This window comes from Hypanus sabinus, chromosome 24, assembly GCF_030144855.1.
Source record: "Hypanus sabinus isolate sHypSab1 chromosome 24, sHypSab1.hap1, whole genome shotgun sequence".
Taxonomy (NCBI): domain Eukaryota; kingdom Metazoa; phylum Chordata; class Chondrichthyes; order Myliobatiformes; family Dasyatidae; genus Hypanus; species Hypanus sabinus.
The window spans coordinates 14,980,975-15,003,664 of record NC_082729.1 but is presented as its reverse complement, the minus strand read 5'-3'; the positions used below and the strand labels follow the sequence as shown (position 1 = coordinate 15,003,664).

General features: G+C 44.6%; 1 protein-coding gene across 8 annotated transcripts in view; it reads left to right on the top strand.

The window, feature by feature from the left end:
* The window catches only part of pum1 (pumilio RNA-binding family member 1), a 124,628-nt gene extending 117,830 nt beyond the window's left edge, over positions 1-6,798 (top strand). For all 8 annotated transcript variants that reach the window (XM_059949345.1, XM_059949344.1, XM_059949343.1 and 5 more), the window contains 2 exons: positions 1,671-1,863; positions 5,686-6,798. In XM_059949345.1, coding sequence (XP_059805328.1) covers positions 1,671-1,863; positions 5,686-5,817 — 325 coding nt within the window. In that variant the 3' untranslated portion in view covers positions 5,818-6,798. The remainder of the gene's footprint in view (positions 1-1,670; positions 1,864-5,685) is intronic.
* Positions 6,799-22,690: the final 15,892 nt, after the last annotated feature.

The following is a 22,690-nucleotide window of genomic DNA, read 5'->3' as shown; positions in this document are numbered from 1 at the left end:
ATATAAATAAATACTTCCTGGTCAGAGCAATGGTTGTTCACAACTGTAAAAACAAATTTGAAGGAACATCGTTGCAGTGAAAGGACGGTCTGGTTTACAATTTGAGAATTCAGGATTTTTTTTTATTAAGAGATTGGATACTTTTGGGGGAAAGTTTTTAAAAAAATGTATTTTTCATTCAAGCCAGCTAAATTGCTATTTGTGTTCCAAGTTTTTTAACCCCTTTCAGTCAACTTGAGGCCTGGATCATCTATGAGCTTTGGATACAGCTTTCTACTCTCAAATCTTGATCGTTCATAAAGAATGTGAAGAATCGAAATAAATTCCAAGGGTTTGAATTTAAATATTGATTTAAGTGCTGATCTCAATTGAAGCATTATTGAACTTCACAGACAGCATCATCCTGTTCAGTATAGTGCGCCTGGGACATCTGGTTGCTACTCAGTAGAGTGCTGTACCTTTAGTTGAATTGTGAGTTTGTGAACAGTTTGGTGTTTTTATGCTTAAAAGGGCTAAGTGAGTCTCCCTTTTACAGAATCTTAAAGTACAGACAGAAGCCATTCAGTCTGTTCTGATCCTTTCGTCTTTATTGAGCTGAGCAATTAAGTCCCATAATCCAGCAAAAAGGTTTGTCTTCTGTGAAATACCTCATGATTATTTCTATGGGACCTGAATCTGCTGTTCTTTCCGGTAGAGTTATAACAATATGGTTAATGATTGGGTTGAAAGATCGCCGAGAAAATATATAAGGATTTTGCTGTGACTAAGTTATAGGGGAAAGTTCAATAGGTTAGAACTTTCCACCCTCATTTTCCCATGCTCCAAGGAATATAGGAGAAACCTGTAAGGAGTTCCTATGTTCTCGTGACTGCGTGGTTTCCTCCCTCAGGTTAATTTGGTCATTCTAAGTTGTCCCGTGATTAGGCGAGGATTATGTTGGGATTGCTGGGCGGCACGCCTCAAAGGGCATATTCCATGCTGCATCTCTATAAATAAATAGAATTTGTGAGGATGGAGGGGTAGATACGTGCAGCCCCCGAGATTGGGTGAGACTAAAACTGGAGGTTATTAGTTTAAGGTGAAAGGTCAAATATTTTAGGGGAAACTCGGGGGGGGGGAGGTGAAATTTCTTCACTCAGGGTGGTGTGATTGTGGAACAAGCTGCCAGTGGAAGTGGTGGCCATGGTCCAGGTTCTGGTAGATGGGCCACAGGGCCTGATTCCACGCTGCAGTGCTCTATGGCTCTGAAATAAACGGTCTCTTTTTCCTCCTGCATTGGTGTTCACCGTATTTGAAGGGTGATCCCATTTGGTTCAAGAAGAGAGCTCCTCATCCGGTGCCCTGTTAAATGTCTGCTCTTTTGATTCCCAAACAGCACCCAGTGGCCACAGCAGCTGGAGTGCCAAGTCTGATTTTTCTTTTCCCATTGATACTTCAGCTTCAATAATGTTGAGCTAATTTCATGTCTTACAGCCCCCCATGTAAGGCCTTGTCACACCCAGTCTTGATAGCGATTGCTGCAAGATCTTTGATTTTACATCTGACCCCTGGTTGGCTGTCAGCTTAGGATTCTCCATTTCGCTATATTAAAACGTAGCTTAATTTGGAGTAGTTATTTTTAGTCACTGAACTTGTCAGCTGTCACAAGCGTGGATGCCTTTGTTTTCCAGCAATGTTGTCGAGAAATGTGTGACCCATGCCTCTCGTGCTGAGCGTGCTCTGCTGATTGATGAAGTGTGCAGTATTAACGACGGTCCTCACAGTGCCTTATACACTATGATGAAGGATCAGTATGCAAACTATGTGGTGCAGAAGATGATTGATGTGGCAGAGCCAGCCCAGCGCAAGATTGTGATGCATAAGGTAGGTTGGATATGACACTAGTGTATTTTCAGTTTGATAAAGGGAAAAGCTTTATTTGTCACGTTACGTCGAAGCCTATGGTGAAATCCATTGGTGGTGCCGAATCAAATCAGCGAGGAGTTTTGCTGCGCAGCGCACAGGTGTCAGCATGCTTCTGGTCCCCACTTAGCACGTTACCAACAACTTGCAAGCGCCGACTGTAATCTTTGGAATGTGGGAGGAAACCGGAGCACTTGAATGAAATCCACAGTAACGCTAACAGCCATGGTACCGTTCTGCCCCCAGGTGACCCGTTTGTCAAAATCTCCAGGTTGCCAGAGGTCAAACGCACTTAAATCTTAATTTTTTTTAATGTAATATCTTTTACTTCTGCATCTAACACAAAGTATATAAATAGTTTCTCAATGAAAACTCAGTCCCCAAAGTTCTTGTAAAAAATATCCTGGACCAAATCTACAGGGGTGTCCACACCCAGCTTAACAGGCAAAATATTTTGTGCGTTGCGATTCTGAAGTGATAAATTCCAGAGTGTAAGCTTCGATTGTGAAACTGGTGCAATGGTGCTTGTACTCTTGCTGCCTCTCCCCTGTGACACTCTGGTTCCATTACTGCAGCCTAATCACGCTTTGCATCAGCTGGAGGTTTCTTTATTAAATGATGTATGGGGTGACGACAGTGAAGCAGTGACTCTCCTGACAGACAAAGAAATGTTCAGTGCATTGAGTTATAAATGAAAGTTTGTAATATCTGCCCGTGGGGAGTTCCAAGGGCACAATCTTGCACTCTCAAATCTTGAGAATGTTGTTTACCTGGTACTGCAGTTTTTCTCCTCCCTCCTCTCCACATCGAAGTTCTGATGTTTCTTTCGGCTCTTTCCCCGAACTAATGCTGGTTTTCTAGATTCAATCCAACTTTCTTGCACCCTTGACCCATCTCCTACACCTCAGGCCTTTGGCCACCTACTGCTTGTGCATGCTGTTGCTGCCCCTGCCCCTGCCCCACAGCTGGCAAAATCCTCCAACAAGGGCTCATAAATTCCAGCAATTGTTAGTTACCATCTCCTTTTCCTTTCTAAAGTCCCTGAGCATCATGTTTATTTGTGTTTAGAGATACACCATGGTAATGTGCCGTTCCAGCCCAACAACCCTGCACTGCCCAATTATGCATGAGTGTCCAATTAACCTATCAACCTGTGCGTCTTTGGAATGTGAGAAGGAACCCACACAGTCACGGGGAGATCATACAAGCACTGTGCGCACTGCAGCAGTTTTGAACCCACGTCACTAATGCTGTAATAGCATTACCCTAACTGCTACACTATCATGCTGCCCAGTATTGCTGCGGATTCCAGCCTTTGCAGTCACTCGTGCCTCATTTGTTGGAAACAAAGAATCAGTCATGTTATCTGGGCATCTTGTGATCTGATCCATCTTCCCTGCAGTTCGTGGCTTTAATCCCTCATTGTACTTTGTGCCCAAGCTGCACTACCCTTACCTGTTTCTATAATCTTTTGTGTCCTCTGTACCTTCTACAGGACTTGAAGGCTCCTGAATTACTTAAGAAGTGTTGACAGCCAATCTGCCCTCAAAGTTTCAACTAAAACCTTTTAACCTCTGTGGAGGGAAACATTCCTTAGTACTCTCAAGATAGTTACTGAGATAGACTGAGTAATGGGCAGCACTTTACTCCTACTAATGACTGGAAAGTCTTGCGGGTTTGTGATTACGATCATAATCATCTCTGGTAGCTGTTCGAAGGTGAACCGGACCATTCACAACCACGTTGTGTTTTGACTTCCAATAGATGCTGACTGCGAAATTTACTGCCCATTTTTATTGTGAATGGCATACTCAATTCCTTTCCTGCTTTATTTTCTTCAGAAATATTCATTCTTCCCTTTTCCCTTGGAGGGTGGGGGGGAAGGCAGGAGAAAGGGTTGATTGGGAAAGTGAATCGACTATATGATCACATGGTAGGGCAGATTCGATGGGCTGAGTGGCCTAATTCTGCTCCCGTGTCTGTGGTCTTTTGGACCTTGATGACCTGACTTATATAAGTGTTGCTCTGACCAGTTTGTATCTCCTCCCCAAACTTCCTTCTGTATAAACCCATCCAACTCAAACTGCCCATCTGTTCAAAGTCCTGGCCATCTGATCAGTCTGGTACAGTCAGTGCAGTCTTCCAGATTTGGTTTCAAATCTTCATCCCTGTTTTCAAATACATATATAACCTCAGCTTATTTGTGTCTGGGACAGCCTTTACTGCTGAATATCTTTGAGATTTCTGGTCTGTTTCAAATCTGATCTGTTACACAAATGAATTAGAATTTTTAATTTGCTTTATAAGCTGATAAGATGCTGAAGCTATTCGACCCACTATTCTCGTGGCTGATTTATTATTCCTCCCAACACTATTCTCTTGCCTTCTCCCTGTAACACTTGATGCCCCATGAACTTTTTTAAATATACCCAATCCCTTGGCTTCCACAGCTGCCTGTGGCAAAGAAGTCCACAGATTTACCACTCTCTGGCTAAAGAAATTCCTCCTCATCTCTTAAAGAGAGTCCTTGTATTCGGAGGTGGTTCTCCCACCCCTAGACTTCCCATACCATTGGAAATAGAAACATCTGGTCCATGTCCTAACTATCTAGGGCTTTCAGTACTCGATATGTTTCACTGAGATCCTGTCCTTTGAGCTGCCTTGACCCAAAAATCGTCCCACCTCTCAAAACCTACCAATCTGTCCAAGCCTCTTGCATTTCATCTCGCTCTGACTCATTCCAAACATATTTAATTGGAAGTAGCTAAAATTACATTGAACTATGTCAACACAAGTCGTTGAATCATGGGTCACTGGTATGAGCAATATTAAAAGGGTATATGCAGGTAACAGTTGGATAGGATTACAGCCAGAGGTCGTGGGTTGTGTATAAGGGGAACATGAGGGGAAATTTCACTCAGAGAGTCAAGAGAGTGCCGAACAAGCTGCCTGCAGAAGTGCATACGAGCTTGATTTCAATATTTAAGAGAAGTTTGGATAGGTGCATGGATAGTAGGGGTATGGTCCCTACTATAGGTTGATGGGAGTGGGCAGTTTAAATGGCTCAGCATGGATTGGATGGGCTGAAGGGCCTGTTTCTGTACTGTTCTTCTCAGTGACACTTGGGCTGTATTGTGAGTGAAATAAACAACTTTTCTTGCCACAGCAAATGTTTACCAGTGGGAGGGGTATGGGGGCTATCACCCAAGTGATAGGTTTAGGCAGAATAATAGTTTTGCACAGACTAGATGGGCTGAACGGTCTGGTTCAGTGTGGCTGTGACAATCCTCCATCTTAAGGGTGGCTTGTATCAGACTGTCACACCATCTGTGTGTCATCTTCCCTTCTGCCGGTTTCTGAATGGACAATGAGCCCATGAATACTACCTCAATACTTTTTATTTCCATTTTTGCTCTACTTAAATTACAGCATATGTATAAAATAGTTAAATTATGTTTTTTTTTCTATTATGTATAATACTGCTGCTGCAAAGTCAACATATTTCACGACATGTGCTGGTGATGCTAAACCTGATTGTGTTTCTGCTTCAGTGGGGGAGGATAGTTTGAGGATTGGTCTGTATTAATGAATTGGAAGGTATGTTGTTAGGAACTAGTCTTATGTCGGGACTGGCACATAACGCATGGCTGTGGACAAAAAAATCAGGCAGCACGATTGCAGCACTGGCTGATTTGTTCTGCCTTAAGCATGTTTCCTGGTCTTGTTATTAGCAGTAGCACACTGAGAGACCCACTCTTACTCTTGTTCAACATTTCTTTACAGATCAGGCCTCACATTGCAACCCTTCGCAAGTACACCTACGGAAAACACATCTTGGCCAAACTTGAAAAATATTACATGAAGAATGGAGTGGACCTAGGCCCCATTGGTGGACCGCCGAATGGAATGCTGTAAATGTGAAATTTTTAAAGCGGAATTATTCCTCCCAACATCCCTTTCCTGGGGGGACTGAAACGTGATTGACTGACGTGATAACCAGCAGCCTAATTCTCCACCTCTGCAGGCTCATAGCAAACAAAACACCTTGATTTTAGGTTGCCATACCATGCTAGCAAAAAGCAAACCAATTTAGTTTCTTCAGTGAAAGCATTTATAAATTTTATTTTGTCTGTTATGTATATATTATATATGATGCTTAGCAATTCTCAAAGTCCTATTTTTTCCAGGAGATGTTCACACTTTTTTTGGTTAATTTTTTAGAAATGATCACTGCCCTGCTTTTCTACCTTGTCTCAGTGATGTATAGGAATAGTGTACATAAGGTTTAAGATAAAGAAAATACATCAAAATTGTGATATTTTAGCCATCCCATTATATGTACAAAAAGTAGAAAAGTTCAGGGTGCTTTTTAGTGAAATTGGGCTTGTGTTAAATGCAGATTTGGCTCAATATACTCCTGCTGTGACAGTAAGATATCCAAGAAGTTGAAATCTACTTGTAATTATCTTTTTTTCTCATTATGGACATGAGCTTTTCAGCAATCATTTGACAAATTTATATTTAAATCAGTTACACAGGTTTTCAAAATGTATGACAATTAACTTTAAAATGAAAGTTATTATGTAAAAAAAATTGAAACAGGCCCCACGGGTGTCCTTTTTTTTCATAATTTTCCCTAACCTGTGGGTGTTTTTAATACCTGCTGTTTTTATGATTTGCATTGACTGCTCAGCCCCAGCTTTCTGGCCTACTCAAATTCCAGGTCTGCTGTTTGGTTCTATCAACCATGGAACACAGTTTCTGTTTGTGTGTGTGCTCCCTCTGCGGGTGTGCCACTTGCCTCCTATTCCTTCACAGGTAGGTGTGTACAATAAAATGTAGAACCTAGAGGACTGATGTTTAATGAATTTCAGCCTGAGGAAGACAAAATTAAATCCAACCAAATGTTTGGTCTTGCTTATAAATATGTAGTGTATAATTGTTGTAGACTTTGCATATATATTTGTAGGTTTTTTTCCTTTTTGGCAATTTGATGTCTATCTGTATCTAAAATGTACCCTAGTAGTGGAGCATAATTTGACTGTACAATTGTACATTTGTAAACCTCTATAATGTAAATGTGGAAAGTTTGAACCAACTTTAACCCTTTGAAAACAAAAATGAGACTGTGCATTTCAGTGTATATTCACATTTTTTTCCTTTTGTCGTTAGCATATAGTATTGTACAATGTAAATTCTCAATCAGAAGTAAATTTTTGAAGGAAAATGTTCTATCTTTATACAGCTTAGGGAATGTAAAACACTTACTTTCTTTTTAATCTGTCACTTGATGGAACAGTAGTCTTTATAAATGTTGTGGAAAATTAATAATCTTCACATAGAACTTTTACAAATATTGTAATGTTTTTTTTGTTGTGACAGTAAAAGAAATTGTGCATAGCAACAGAACCCCTAGTTACCATGGAAACGAAACTTCCTGTTCATCTTGTAAAGTGTGGACCTTACCCCCCTTTTGTACAGAAGATACCTGTATTTTGCATTTTTTGTCTACTTGTAAGTGAATGTATGATACTGTCAATTTTCTTGGTTTGAATATAGAAATGTAACACTACATTCATGATGTACATTTACAGAAAGCCTTGTGTATATTTCCAGAAGAACTTTTGCAAGTACACCTGTAACCATATGTGTATAATTAACAAACCTGTGTATGCTTGGCCTCTGCAAATATTTTTTGTAACTTTTTTCTTGTGTAGATTGTCTCTAAAAACAATGCGTGCTCTTTATTTTGAAAAGAAAAGTACTTTAAAATCTGTACTTGTGTTTTAAAAAAACTCTGGGTGGTTTGGTTAGACATTTTTGGAAAACGTCATTAAAAGAGCTAGTAATTCAATCATTCTATGGTAGCTATTTTATATCTAGTTGTACTTTCCGCATTTTAGTAGCTTGGGATTTTCTGCCTCTTTTTATACCGTAAAGGGGTTTTTCTGTCTTGAACTGATGACACATACCCTGGTACACAGCTCCATCTGTTCCTTTGCCTCCCTTTTTCTGCCTGAGCTTGACTGTTAGTGACAGACTCGATCGTGGGTGTAGAGCAGATGCCTGCATTCCCTACCTGGCCCCGGTCACTCAGTGTCATCCCCCGTTGACGCCTCTTGCACAGGGATACAGTTGCTGAGCTTGGTGAACTGCCGAGATCCAGCGTGGGCTGTGGCCAGATTCTGCCCGGCTCAGTTGTAGGTGGGTGGGAGGAAGAACACTGTTCCTATCCTTAATCTGTAGAAATCCTCATAACCTTACCAAGTTCTACATCTGTGAAATATGTATCAAAATCTTGAATGTAAAAGTGTTGTATATCTTCTACATTTGTAGTCAGCGTTGAAATTATTTAATGTTTTGCAATCAAGTCGTGTTTTTAAATTTTGTGAAAAGATATCTATTAAATCTATCCTTTTCAAAAAAGATTGGATAAAGAATAGAACTTTCTGAAATGAGCATTTTTTTTTACCAGGAGGGTTGTATTTGCTGAACTGTTAGCATCAGGCTTCCCAGTAAAAGTAAGGTTTGTTGATAACTGGCGTGCATTTTTAAACTACTGATTAAGCTAAGCCACTGTTACTCGTTTGTGTGAATTTATCCGCCTGGCTTTTGAAAATCTGGTATACTTGTTAATCAGAATCTCTCGCCCCTCGTGTTCTTGGCCAGAATCATAGCTTGGTTTGCAATGATGAAAGATGCCGCAGAGCGGGCTCGTTAGGTGGAATTAGTTACTGCCCCGTTTGGGGCAGCGGTGTTCAGCACTTCCTTCATCGTGTCAGTAGCTTCCTCTCAATTAGGAAGAGTAGGGGGTGGGAAACAGCTCTGCCAGCTGAAGCAAGTCGGCAGCGTTTTCCTGAAATTCCAACAGCCTGCAGATGCTGGATCTCTTTAAATTTACTGGAAGTACGTTTTCAGTCATCTCTCTAGGGCAATGTAAGGGCTGGCTGGACAGTGGGTCCTGGAAAGCAAAACGTGTGCCAGTGAGCAAAGAAACGCCAGGCATGAGAGCCAATTTCAATTTTGATCACCATAATGGCTCTCTCAAATTCTCTTCCTGCCTTGGAAACCATTGCCGTACAACGTAAGTCGAACGTGGGAGCCCTTGAGCATCCTGTGTCATACCAGCTCTTTCCGGGAGTCTCCAAGACGGCATAAACTTCAGGAGCCTCCTGAAGTTTTTTCCAGAAAAAGTGACTGGAAGAAAACAATTTGATTACTTCCAGCCCCCCAGCAGGAGTTCATTTGGTGCTGCGGACGTGGATAAGGTACTGCTGTCCAACGCTGCCTCCAGGTTTGAGAAGCAGGTATGCGGCAACGTTAGTTAATGCAAAACTTCACATGGCCAGAGTCAAATAACATGGATAAGTACCAGGAACAGATCCCTCCCGCCAGAGAATTGCATGTTGTACTGGAAATGCACACGTTTTAAAAAGATGGTCGATGCACAGTCCGCGGCCCCTCTTATATTGACGTCCTGGGTATAATTGGTAATTGAAAATTGTCTTGTGATGAGGTTAGTGTTAATTTGGGTTGCTGGGGCAACCGCAAAGAGCCGGAACGGCCTACCCTGTACTGTATCGTTAAATAAATACTTTTGCTCCTGGGGATGGACATAATACACCTGAGTTTATACTATGGTGATTGAGACAGGAAGGGAATGAAAAGTACTTCATGAAGGAGGTGAGTTCCAACCAGAGTGCTAGTTTTTTTCTGAATGGTTTGGACACACAGTTGGCCCCAGTTTGTTCCTGGACCCCACACCGTTCTAGTATCAGGTGCCTGCCGCTGGGTTGGAGCATTTGAAGATGAAAATCTATCCCGTGTTCCACCATTGTCAATCTTGTGTGGTTCATTCCTGTGCTTTCTGATATTTATTGGCAGACTCTGAAACAAGCCCGAAGCAGAGTGCAGTGTATCTGCATAAGTGAATGAAGATTTAGAAAAAAAAACTAGCCGCTGGAGATCTGAAAAAGTTGGAAAGGAGGCGGTTGACATTCATCAGGACCGAGAGGGAATCCAGTGGTGGAAGAGAACAATAGGTGAAAGAGATTCCGCCCGTGCTGGAATCGAGAGCAGTAATCTGCCCAAGGAACTCGGGGCTGAGCGGTGTCTGCGAGGGTGAAAGGCGTTGCCAAAGTTTCCACCTGATGGGGTGAAGTAATTGCCGATGAGCGGCCATTTAACGTTAAGATTCATCTACATTAACGCCCTCGCGTTCAGCGTTCACAGTGTGATCCCTCAACGCTGGAGCAGCTAAATGCAGATAGGGTGACTGTGCAGTGTGACCCCGAACGTCTGGTAGCATGCCGTGTTCATCAATCATCCCATTCCGGCCTGCAACGGAGCTAACCTGAAAGATGGCATCTCATCTCATCTGTGCGCAGGTGCAGCCTTCAGGACTCAAACGAGTTCAGGTAACTCGGTCGTTCAGTCTGTGCTGGACCAGACATTACACAAACAAAACAGGAAGCAAAAAAGCTCCCCCATTATTTCACCAGTGCGAGAAATTCCCTTTGTCCGCCCACTTCATTCCGCCTCCCAGTTTGTCTTTTGGATATGAATATCGATTCACGAACAAGAGGGAATCCAGCAACACGCACACACAATGCTGGAGGAACTCAGCAGGCCATCGAGGAAAGGAGAACAGTCGACGTCTCGGGCCGAGACCCCTCAAAAGGACTTTATCCTTTCAGTTAAATAATCCCCCCCACCCCCGTTCTATTCTTCATTCTGGTCTCTTACCTCTTTTCACTTGCCAGTCACCTCCCCCCCGTTCTCCTATAGGCCGCTCTTTCTGATTAGGTTTCTTCCTCTCCAGCCCTTTACCTGTCACATTCTAGATATCCTCCTTCCACCTTTTTATTTTGCCCTCCCCACCCCCTTTCCGGTCCTGAAGAAGGATTTCGTTCTGAAACGTCCTCTGTTTATTCATTTCCATAGGTGCTGTCTGATCTGCTGAGTTCCTCAAGTATTTTGTGTGTGTTACTCAGGAATTCTAGCAACCTGCGAAATTTGTCTGCCTGTCTCTCTTTCTCTCTCCCTCTCTCCCCTCTCTCTCCCCTCCCTTCTCTCTCCTCTCTCTGTCTGTCTCCCCCTCTCCCTCCCCTCTTGCTCGCTGTCTGTCTCTCTCTCTCTCTCACTCCCTCCCTTTCTCTCTCTCCCTCCCTCCCTCCCCCCTCCCTCACCCCTCTCCCCTCTCTCCTCCCCCTCTCTCTCCTCTCCCCCTCTCTCTCCTCTCCCCCTCTCTCTCCTCTCCCCCTCCCTCACCCCTCTCTCTCCCCCTCCCTCACCCCTCTCTCTCCCCCTCTCTCGTGAAGGTGCTCAGGCCTGCATTGTTAACCCTCTCTCCTCCCTCCTCCCTCTTTCCCTCCCCCCTCTCTCCCTCACCCCTCTCCCTCCCCCTCCCTCACCCCTCTCTCTCTCCCCCTCTTTCGTGAAGGCGCTCAGGCCCACACTGTTAACCCTCTCTCCTCCCTCCTCCCTCTTTCCCTCCTCCTTTCCCTCCCCCTCTCCCTCCCCCCTCTCTCTCCCCCCTCTCCCTCCCCTTCTCTCTCCCTCCCCCCTCTCCCCCTCTCCTCTCTCCCCCTCTCCCTCTCCCCCCTCTCTCTCTCCCCCCCTCTCTCTCTCTCCCCTCTCTCTCTCGTGAAGGCGCTCAGGCCCGCACTGTTAACCCTCTCTCCACAGAGGCTGCTTGACCTGCTGCGGTTTTCCAGCATGTTCTGTCCACTATTTTCCCTCAACTGAGCGCAGATTCCCCTCTCTGGCAGCTCACCACTGCCCCCTGCTGTGTCCAGCAGGTATTTCCACCGTTGTCCAGTGTGGACTCTTGGTTAGGAAGCAGATGGGCTTAAGGTCAGATGAGAAAAATTGCAGATGTCCATCATCATTAGTCACTGGTGTAAAGGGGTCATAGAACACTGCAACACAGAAACAGACCCTTCAGCCCATCTAATTATGCTGGATTATTATTCTGCCTAGTCCTATCAACCTGCAACTGGACCATTTGTATGCTTATCCAAGCCATTCTTCAGACTTGAAATCAACCATTTCCACTAGCAGCTCGTTCCACTCTCTGAATGAAGAAATCTCCCTGCTGTTAAACAGCTTACATTTCACCTGTAACCTATGAATATTATTAGTCTCACCCAGTTTCAATGGGGGGGGGGAACCACTCCCTCCCTCCCTGTGCCCCTCATAATTTTGTATACCTCTATCAAATCTCCCCTCATTTAATAGGTATCAACTATGGACAACCATTAAACACAACTGTTGCTTCACATGGCACTGAGGGGAACCCGAAGACCAAGTCAGCGTTTTGTCATTGGTTAGATACCTCCACGTAAAATCATCTCAACTTTCCAAAGTAGATTCCTCAACCATCTGTCCAGGAAGATGGAAGAGAGTTAGCTCAAGACCCCAAGACACTGGAAGAGAAATAATCCTCTTAAGGCCTAAGATGTAACAAGAGCTGTCTGTGACTAACTCTGTCCACAAAGCAGCCAACTACGCCAAGCTGCTGCACAGGTTATTTATTAGACACGGTCTGACCCCGAGCCACATACGGAGTGAACACCATGAGATGCAGGAGCAGAATTAGACCATTGAATTCCAGCAGCACACACCCACGATGCTGGAGGGACTCAGCAGGCAGCATCTGTGGGGAAAAAAGTACAATACAGTTGATATTTCGGGATGAGACCCTTCATCAGGACTGCTGACGGGTCTCGGCCCGAAACGTCGACTGTACTCCTTTCCAGAGATGCTGCCTGGCCTGCTGAGTTCCCCCAGTATTTTGTGTGTGTTGCTCGGATTTCCAGCATCTGCAGATTTTCTCTTGTTTGTCATTTTAATTCTAGTCTGCTCCGCCAATCCATCATGGCTGTTGTTTTTTAACCCTGTCAGCACCATCCTCGTACCTTCTCCCCATGACCTTTGACACCCTTACTAATCAAAAACCCATCATGCTCCACTCTAAAGCCATTCAGTTGGTTATTTAATTTAAAAGATCCATTTAACTGGGTTTTCAGTGCTCTGTGAAACAATGGGTGTGTTTAATAGGTGCACTCAAGAAATTCCACAGCTGAGGAAATTCCTCCTCATCTCTGTTGTAAAGGGACGCCCCTCTGTTCCGAGGCTGTGCCCCGTGGTCCTGGAATCCCACACTATTGAAAGCGTCCTCTCCTCATCCGGATCAACATTCGCCCCTCAGCCAGTCAACAAGTGCAGCCTCAGAAACCGCCCGTTGTATCTGCTGCTGTTATGGGTTTCATCGTTTACACTTGCTGTGAATCACTGCTGAGTCGGTGGGGATCCCAGACTGAGAGCTGTAACTTAACTGCAGAGAGATTTGCAATATCCTGAGGCCCTGACTACGATTATCAAACAATAACCTGCGCTGGTAACTGTTGTCAAGGCTGAAAGGTCACGTGTATCAGCCCCCTTGTGATCATCCAGCCAGGCTTCTACAAATATGTGTGCCTGTTACCTTTCTCGAGGATATTTTTTATTTGTGTTAACAAGAAACATTACAGCCCTTTGGCCCGCAATGTTGTGCTGAACCGCTAAAAAGCAAATTAAAAAAAAACACCCAAGCACTAATCCCTCCATCCGACACCATGTCCATACCCCTCCATCTTCCTTACATCCATGTGCAACTGCCGGTCTTCCATACTACCTTGCCCAGGCCTCAGTCAGCATCGAAAATTGATGGGCAGCCGATGAAGAAGATCCATGTGCCTATCCAAAAGTCTCTCAAAAGCCTCCAATGTATCTGCCTCTACCACCGTCCCAGACATCCACCACTCTAAAAAACTTCCCCCTTAGATCCCCCGTGAACCAACTGCCTCTCACATCCGTTGCATGCCCTCTATTAGGCATTTCAGCCCTGGGAAACAGACACTCCCTGTCCACTCTATCTAGGACTCTCTATCAGATCTCCCCTCAGCCTCCGGCGCTCCAGAGAAAACACCCACGTTTATCCAGCCTCTCGTGCCCTCTAAACCAGGCAGCATCCAGGTAAACCCCTTCTGCCCCCTCTCCAAAGCCTCAACAACCTTCCTATAGTGGGGCGACCAGAAATGTACGCAATACTCCAGATGTGGCCTAACCAGAGTTTTATAAAGTTGCAGCCTAACCTCTTGAGCTTTGAAGTCAGTGCCTCGACTAATAAGAGCAAGCATTTCATAAGCCTTCTTAATCACCCTATCGCCACCCTCAAGGAGCTATGAACTTTGACCTCTGTTGCTGGAGTGAACTCCTGCAACTCAGCAGCCATACTTTGAGGCTGGTAGGTCAATTGGTCACATGGGTGCGATTAGGCAGCCCTCGTTTACTGGGCAGGAGGGTCTGTGTTGGCCAGCTCGGGCCGGCCATTCAGCCAGCAAACAAACTTGTCTTCCCGTTTGTAAAGAGAGACCTCCATCCACCCCCTCATTCCTCAGCCACCCCTGTGGACGCTGCTGGGACTCGGAGGTCTGAGTTACGGAGCGGGGACGAGCAGGCTAGGAATTGATTAATCGGCGCGAAGAAGAGTTGGTATTATAAAGGTGTATAAAATCACATGGGGCATAGGCAGAGTGAACGCACACAGTCTATCCCCAGGGCTGGGGAATCAGGAACCAGAGGGCACGGGTTTAGAGTGAGATTTTATCCTCTTCTGCTTGTCGAATGATTGCATTTCTTACATTAATGGCTAGAAGATCTATTTTGTTGAATTGGAAAGAAATTAATCCTCCTACCGTATTTCATTGGTTTTCTCAAACTATGTTATGTCTAAATTTAGAAAAAATTAGAAGTGTTGTATTTGATACTTCTATTAAATTTGAAAAGATATGGAGACCATTTATTCAATATTTTCATATGATGTAATATGACCCTGTTCCAAGCCTATTTGATTTTCCAGTTTTGATTTTATATATGTTGAGAGGATCGGAGTTGACGACACTGATGATTTTGTATTTTTGTGAGATATTATAAACAGCCCTTTTTTTTCATTTTTTCTTTTTCCCTTTTTTCTTTTTTGGTTTTTTTTCTTATTAGTTATTAGATTGTTAGATTAGTTTTTTTGCATAATTTTTTTTTCTTTTTCTGTTTTCTGTTTTTTAAAATACATATTACGATATACCTAGGTTTGCCTTGTTTATTGGTTACTTGTATCGTCCATGATTTGGGAATACTCATTTATACTGTAACTATTGCTTACGTATTCTTTCATGTTCAGTTGAAATGTGTATGTTTGTATTCCCATTATCTATGTATCAATCTTATTATGTTGATATTAATAATAATAATAAAAAGATTGAAAAAGGAAAAGGAAAAGCGATTTAATAGGAACCTGATGGATAGCTTTTCCACCTGGAAGATGGTCAGTATGGGGAACAGTTGCCAGATGAAGAGGTTGACGTAGATGCATTAACAATGTTTTTAAGACCACTGGAGAGCTACCCTATCTCTATCTATACTATAGGAAAAGTTTCAATGGAGATGGACCAAACGCAGATAGATGGGATGAGTTTATCTGGCGCCACAGGTGGATAGGGTCGTAAAGAGAGCTTTTGGTACATTGGCCTTTATAAATCAAAGCATTGAGTATAAGAGTTGGAATGTTATGGTGAGGTTGTATAAGGCATTGGTGAGGCTGAATTTGGAGTATTGTGTGCGGTTTTGGTCACTGAATTACAGAAAGGAGGTTGAAAGATTGCAGAGAAGGTTTACAAGGATGTTGCCGGGACTTGAGAAACTGAGTTACAGAGAAAGGTTGAATAGGTTAGGACTTTATTCCCTGGAGCGTAGAAGAATGAGGGGAGATTTGACAGAGGTATATAAAATTATGATGGGTATAGATAGAGTGAATGCAAGCAGGCTTTTTCCACTGAGGCTAGGGGAGAAAAAAAACCAGAGGACATGGGTCATGGGTCAAGGGTGAAGGGGGAAAAGTTTAAAGGGAACGTTGGGGGGGGGGGCGGTTTCTTCACACAGAGTGTGGAATGAGCTGCCAGATGAGGTGGTAAATGCGGGCTCACTTTTAACATTTAAGAAAAACTTGGACAGGTACATGGACGAGAGGGGTATGGAGGGATATGGGCCAGGTGCAGGTCAGTGGGATGAGGCAGAAAAATGGTTCAGCACAGCCAAGAAGGGCCAGAAGGCTGGTTTCTGTGCTGGAACGTTCTCTGGTTCTATGGAATTCGGGGCGGCACGATACCATGGCGGCCAGCACGATGCTTCACAGCACCAGCAACTCGGGCTCAATTCCCACCGCTGTCCGTAAGGAGTTTGTACATTCTCGCTGTGACGGGGTTTCCTCCGGGTGTGCCGGTTTCCTCCCGCAGTCCAAAGACGTATGGGCTAGTAGGTTCATTACTCACATGGGCGGCATGGCCTTTATGGGCCAGGACGTTCTGTTAGCCCACTGTATCTCTCAGGGATCTTGGACGTGTTACATGCCCCGTAACGGGTTAAAAGAACCAGCAGAAGTGGAACACGCCCGGAGCCTGGTTTCGCCACAAACAAAACACTGTTCATTAGTATCTATGCAAATCAGTAATAAACCCAGATAAATCGAACAAGTTAGCAGAGTTTATGCATATATAAGTGTGTAAATATAAAACCCCAAATTTCTCCAAGCTCAGTCTTACGATGGTATGGGAATGAAGTCAATTCAGTTTGTGATATTGAGTTGAGTAGATTGAGGAGTGAGAGAGAGAGAGAGGTGATTTGTTTCCCGAGTAAGCCGCTGCCATCGATTTTACCACATCGTCCTCCGAAGTCCTGTTGAAGTCACGACTGTGACCCCACAAAATGGACCGTCTTCATGCGGTGAAGCTATCAACCCAGGCAAGGGTTAAGCACACCGATAGCTTCCCACCGGGCACCCCGTTTCCACACTGCGGGCAAAACCCACCCTTTCGTAGACACACAAAGCTCCAGTGTCTATTTCTCTGTGTCTCCTGTGTGTCTTGTCTGGAAAGCCATCTGACCTTGCATATATCCCAAACATGCTGAACGCCAGCTGTCCATCATGTAGCTCCGCCCTGCCGTAACCGTGGCAACTCACGGGCTGTTCGGTACTCTCTCTCTGAATCAGTACACACACACACTCTCTCTCTCTCTTTTTAAAGGAACAGTCCATATTGAATAAACCTTAAGATCTTGTCACAGACAGTACGCAGCAGTCGGGCTGAAGGGTCAGTTTTCATGCTGTACAACCGTATGTATGGTGTGGTACCATGAATGGGATGATCCCAGCGTCAAATAAGATATGACGCTGAGTCAGCCACACACAGAACTAAGTCACATGTGCCCAGAACCTTGGCTAAAGTTTCACTGGACGTTTCAAAGGAGGCAAGCAAGGCAACAAGGGGTAAGGAGCAGATTACAGACCACGAGGCTGAAAACTAGGCATGAGTAGCCAAAGGCGATGAAAAGTGAATGTGTACAAGAGGTAGGAGCTCCGACTGGGAGAAAGAAGCTTCTTCAATGCCGTAGTAATGAAGGACAGGTCAAGTTCAAGTCACAGCAGAGCACAAAGCAGAATAGAAATCACCCACCCCTCCCCACACACATGGCTAGGATTTGACAAAGGCTTCACAGCAGCAGGTCATGGGTTAAGGGTGAAAGGTGAAATGGTTAAGGGGAACGTGAGGGGAAACTGCTTCACTCGGCGGCTGGGGAGACCGTGGAACGAACTGCCGGCACAAGTGGCGGATGCGATTGCGATTTCAACGTTTAAGAGAAGTTTGGATAGACTGTACTCCCCAAATCTTCCTCCGCTGCATCGAAGACTCGTCAACTTCACCCGCCCTGCTCCTAAGTTCACTTGGTCCGTCTCTGACACCTCCCTCCCTTTTCTCGCGCTCTCTGTCTCCATCTCTGGAGACAAACGGCCAACTGACATCTTTTATGAACCTATTGATTCTCATGGCGATCTTGACCATATCTTCTCCCACCCTGTCTCCTGTGAAAATCAAATCATTTTCTTCAGCTCCACCGCATCGGTTCAACATGCAGATCTCCAAACCAGGACATCCTCTCTCCTCTATCGATGCTGCCCTCACCTGCATGTCCTCCATTTCCTGTGTATCGGCGCTCACCCCATCTTCCCGCCACCGTAAGATCCCTCTAGTCCTTACCTACCACCCCATCAGCTTCCACATCCAAAACATTATCCTCTGCAACTTCTGCCATCTCCAAAGGGAGCCTCCCACTAAACTTAGCTGTATGTTCCCCCTCCTCTCCACCTTCTCTGACTCCCTTGTCAGTTTGCCCCTCCCCACGGATCTCCCTCCTGGTACTTATCCCTGCAAGCGGCCAAAGAGATACACCTGCCCACTCACCTCCGTACAGAGCCTCAAACAGTCCTTCCAGGTGAGGCTGCACTTCACCTGTGAATCTGCTGGGGTGGTCTATTGCGTCTGGGGCTCCCAGTGCAGCCTCCTCCTCATCGGTGAGACCCATCTCCAAATGGGGGACCGCTTCGCCGGGCACCCCCGCTCCTTCCGCCACAGGTGGGACTTCCTGGTGCCCAAACATTTCAGTTCCCATTCTGACGTGTCAGTCTATGGCCTCTTGTGCCAAAATGAGGTCACCCTCAGGGTGGAGGACCAACATCTTGTATCCCGTCTGGGCAGCCTCCAACATGATGGCATGAATATTGATTTCTCCCTCCAGTGAACACATTTCCCCCGCCCCACCCCCCCAGTTCCCCCACTCTGACCTTTCACTGCTTCTCACCTGCCTATTACCTCCCTCTGGGTCCCTTCCTTCCCTTTCTCCCACTGTCCACTCTCCTCTCCTCTCCTCTCAGAGTCCTTCCTCTCCAGCCCTTGACCTTTCCCACCCACCTGGCTTCACCTATCACCCTCCAGCTAACTTCTTTCCCTTCCAACCCTCCCATCTCTTGATTCTGGAATCCTGCCCCCTCCCTTCTCAGTCCTGAGGAAGGGTCTCGGCCCAAATCGTCGACTGTCCACTCTTCCCCAACGATGCTGCCTGACCTGCTGAGTTGCTCCAGTGTTTTGTGAGCGCTGGTTTGCATAGGGAGGTGGAGGGGAGGGATATGGAGGGAGGGCTATGGTCTGGGACTAGACAGTTTAGATGGGCCGAAGGGCCTGTTTCTGTGCTGTAGTTTTCTATGACTCTAATTAAGTGTGACGGACTTTTGATGGTTGTCAGTATAACAAGGTAGATGGAATTAAGGTCAGACAGACATTACAGCTGCTCCTGATTCATCCCGGTCAGTGTACTCTCTGACAGGACTGTAAAACCATCCAGGAACTGTAAATCACTGGCAAATCCTTCGAGTTTAAGCCATTGCCACTGGAGGGATCGTCTCACAGAACGCATTCCTTCACCTTTAACACTGGTAACTTAATCTGCAGGATTCATTCGCCAAATAACTCCAGCGTTCATAGAATCCGCCAAAGATTCTTCACTTGATTGCTCTGGCCTTGCATGGTTTTGCATCAACTGACAGACAGGCCCTTTTGGGATGGGGAACGAGTTAATTCCACTCTGATCCGGAGCAGAGGAAGGTATCTGTGTGATTATTCCTAACTGGGGTGACCGATTCACAGCTGATTCCACGCCAACTTGACAGAAGCCTGGTCTAGTGGATGACTGGAGACCAGGGCTACCTGCTGCACAGTATTAATGCCACTGCTCCCCTAATCTGCATGGGCGTGCGGCCGCACTGTAACCGAAATGCTTCCGCGCACACAGCCTTCGTTGCCAAGCAGGTGGAGTTTTCTTTTATAAAATATTAACATAATTTTGAAATTGTGCTAATATAATTTTGGAATCTATGCTAATATAACTCTGAACTGGCCTGGAATTAATAACACATTATTAACATTATCCATAAATCTTATGAATAATAAACATACCCATTCTTTACTTTGGAACATTTCAGAGCTTCAATGTATTTACACTGTCAGTGTTTCAAGTTACAACACTGTTACAAATTGTAACGGTAAACACTGAATGGAAGTCGGTAGCTCATAAGCTGCCAGCCTGATGAATGCCAACGCCATCTAGCCAAAACATTCTACTTTTGCCATTGTATCTGTCCGTTGTGGATGGTCAGCCATGATCACATTGAATGGCGGTGCTGGTTCGAAGGGCCGAATGGCCTACTCCTGCACCTATTGTCTATTGTTCTGAGTGTTTCTGATGTGAAATTAACCTGGTTAGTGTTTATAGACAATGGTTTTGTACTAAAGACAGACACAAAAAAGTTCATTAAACATGAAAGTTTTTCTTTGTTGTACTGTATATTGTTATATTCTTCAACTAATAAATAAAATAAAAAGTATCCGATTGTTTTCAGTTTTCATTCTAATTATTCATAGTATACATATTACAAAAAAAAAACATTTGAAGTGCCACACAGTTTTCAGGACGTGTAAAAATTTCCTGCTGAGAGCAATAATTGGTCCACGCAGCCGTAACAAGAGCATTAGGGGAAATATTATAAAGCACACTTTTCATCAAGGCCCAAATTAGAATTGGTCATCTCACTCACCTTCCTCTGTCCTCCCAGACCCTGCAGCCCAGCCCTGAGAGAGGTGCATATTCAGATTAATCCTGAGAAAGATGTTGAGATGTAAAACGTTCACAAGCACTGTTTTCTTCAGATTCAGTGTGGATAAAAATACACAAAGTTGCAGAGATTAATGATCTTATGAGTCCAAATGTGGCAGGTCCTTGTATACTCAGCAGCTTAGAGTACCTTAAAAGCTTTACTCCTCAGAAATGACCAAAAATTAAATATTTCCATAATGTAAAAAAAACTAACCAATAAACTTGGGCTGGTAAAAGCGAACGGGTTGAAATCAGTACAGACAAGTTGCGCCGTTTACGCATTATACAACTCTATGCCATTATGACAGCAACCACAAGATGGCAGTATGTCTCCATTTTTACGGTCAGTATCTTCTTTGCATCAATTGTATTAAATTTAAAGGGGTATCATCCCTGAATATAATCCCTCCATGAATGCATCTATTGATCGGTACATGTTGTTGCTTTGGACGATGATTACTACCTAAACTAAAGGGTTTACGTAAAGGATTTTTTGCATATTCAAGTAGCACTTCTATGTATACATAGTGGCCTCGCATTTTAATTCCACGTCCCATTCCCATTCTGATATGTCTATCCATGGCCTCCTCTACTGTCAAGATGAAGCCACACTCAGGTTGGAGGAACAACATCTTATATACCGGCTGGGTAGCTTCCAACCAGTTGGCATAAACATTGATTTGTCTAACTTCTGTTAATGCCCCTCCTCCCCTTCTTATCCCTATCCCTTACTTATTTATTATCCCCCCCTTTTTCCCTCTCCTTTTATTTCTCTCTCTGTCCCTCTCACAATCACTCCTTGCCTGCTCTCCATCTCCCTCTGGTGCTCCCCTCCCCTTTTCTTTCTCCCTAGGCCTCCCGTCCCATGATCCTTTCCTTGGCAATAATCTGCCAAGAACGGGAAGGCAGATTATTATCTGAACGGTGTAGAGTTAGGTAAGGGAGAAATACAAAGAGATCTCGGAGTCCTTGTTCATCAGTCACTGAAGGTGAATGAGCAAGTGCAGCAGGCAGTGAAGAAGGCTAATGGAATGTTGGCCTTTATTACAAAGGGAATCGAGTACAAGAGCAAGGAAATCCTCTTGCATTTGTACAGAGCCCTGGTGAGACCACACCTGGAGTATTGTGTACAGTTTTGGTCTCCAGGGTTAAGGAAGGACATCCTGGCTGTAGAGGAAGTGCAGCGTAGATTCACGAGGTTAATTCCTGGGATGTCTGGACTGTCTTACGCAGAGAGGTTTGAGAGACTGGGCTTGTACACGCTGGAATTAAGGAGATTGAGAGGGGATCTGATTGAAACATATAAGATTATTAAGGGATTGGACAAGATAGAGGCAGGAAATATGTTCCAGATGCTGGGAGAGTCCAGTACCAGAGGGCATGGTTTTAGAATAAGGGATAGGTCATTTAGGACAGAGTTAAGGAAAAACTTCTTCTCCCAGAGAGTTGTGGAGGTGTGGAATGCACTGCCTCGGAAGGCAGTGGAGGCCAATTCTCTGGATGCTTTCAAGAAGGAGCTAGATAGGTATCTTATGGATAGGGGAATCAAGGGATATGGGGACAAGGCAGGAACCGGGTATTGATAGTAGATGATCAGCCATGATTTCAAAATGGCGGTGCAGGTTCAAAGGGCCGAATGGTCTACTTCTGCACCTATTGTCTATTGTCTCCTGCTCTTAGCTTCATCCTTCTCCCTCCAACTTTCAAATCTCTTACTATCTTTCCTTTCAGTTAGTCCTGACGAAGGATCTCGGCCCGAAACGTCGACAGTGCATCTCCATATAGATGCTGCCTGGCCTGCTGCGTTCCACCAGCGTTTTGTGTGTGTGGCTTATACATACATAGTATTGGTATTGGTTTATTATTGTCACGCGTACCAAGATTCTGCGAAAAGCTTGTCTGGCACACTGTTTATACAGATCAAATCATTACACAGCACACTGAGCCAGAATAAAGCAAAGCAGTAACAATGCAAGAGGTCAGAATCAGAAACAAGAGAGAGTCTGCGGACGCTGGAAATCCGAGCCACACACGCAAAATGCTGGAGGAACTCAGCAGGCCAGGCAGCATCCGTGGAAAAGAGTAAACCGTCGATGTGGCAGAAGTACACTGCCATAGGTAATAATAGAGAAAAAACTGTGAATTGTGAGTATATATAAATTGATAGTTAAATTAAATAACTGGAGCAAAAATAGAAGTGAAAAGG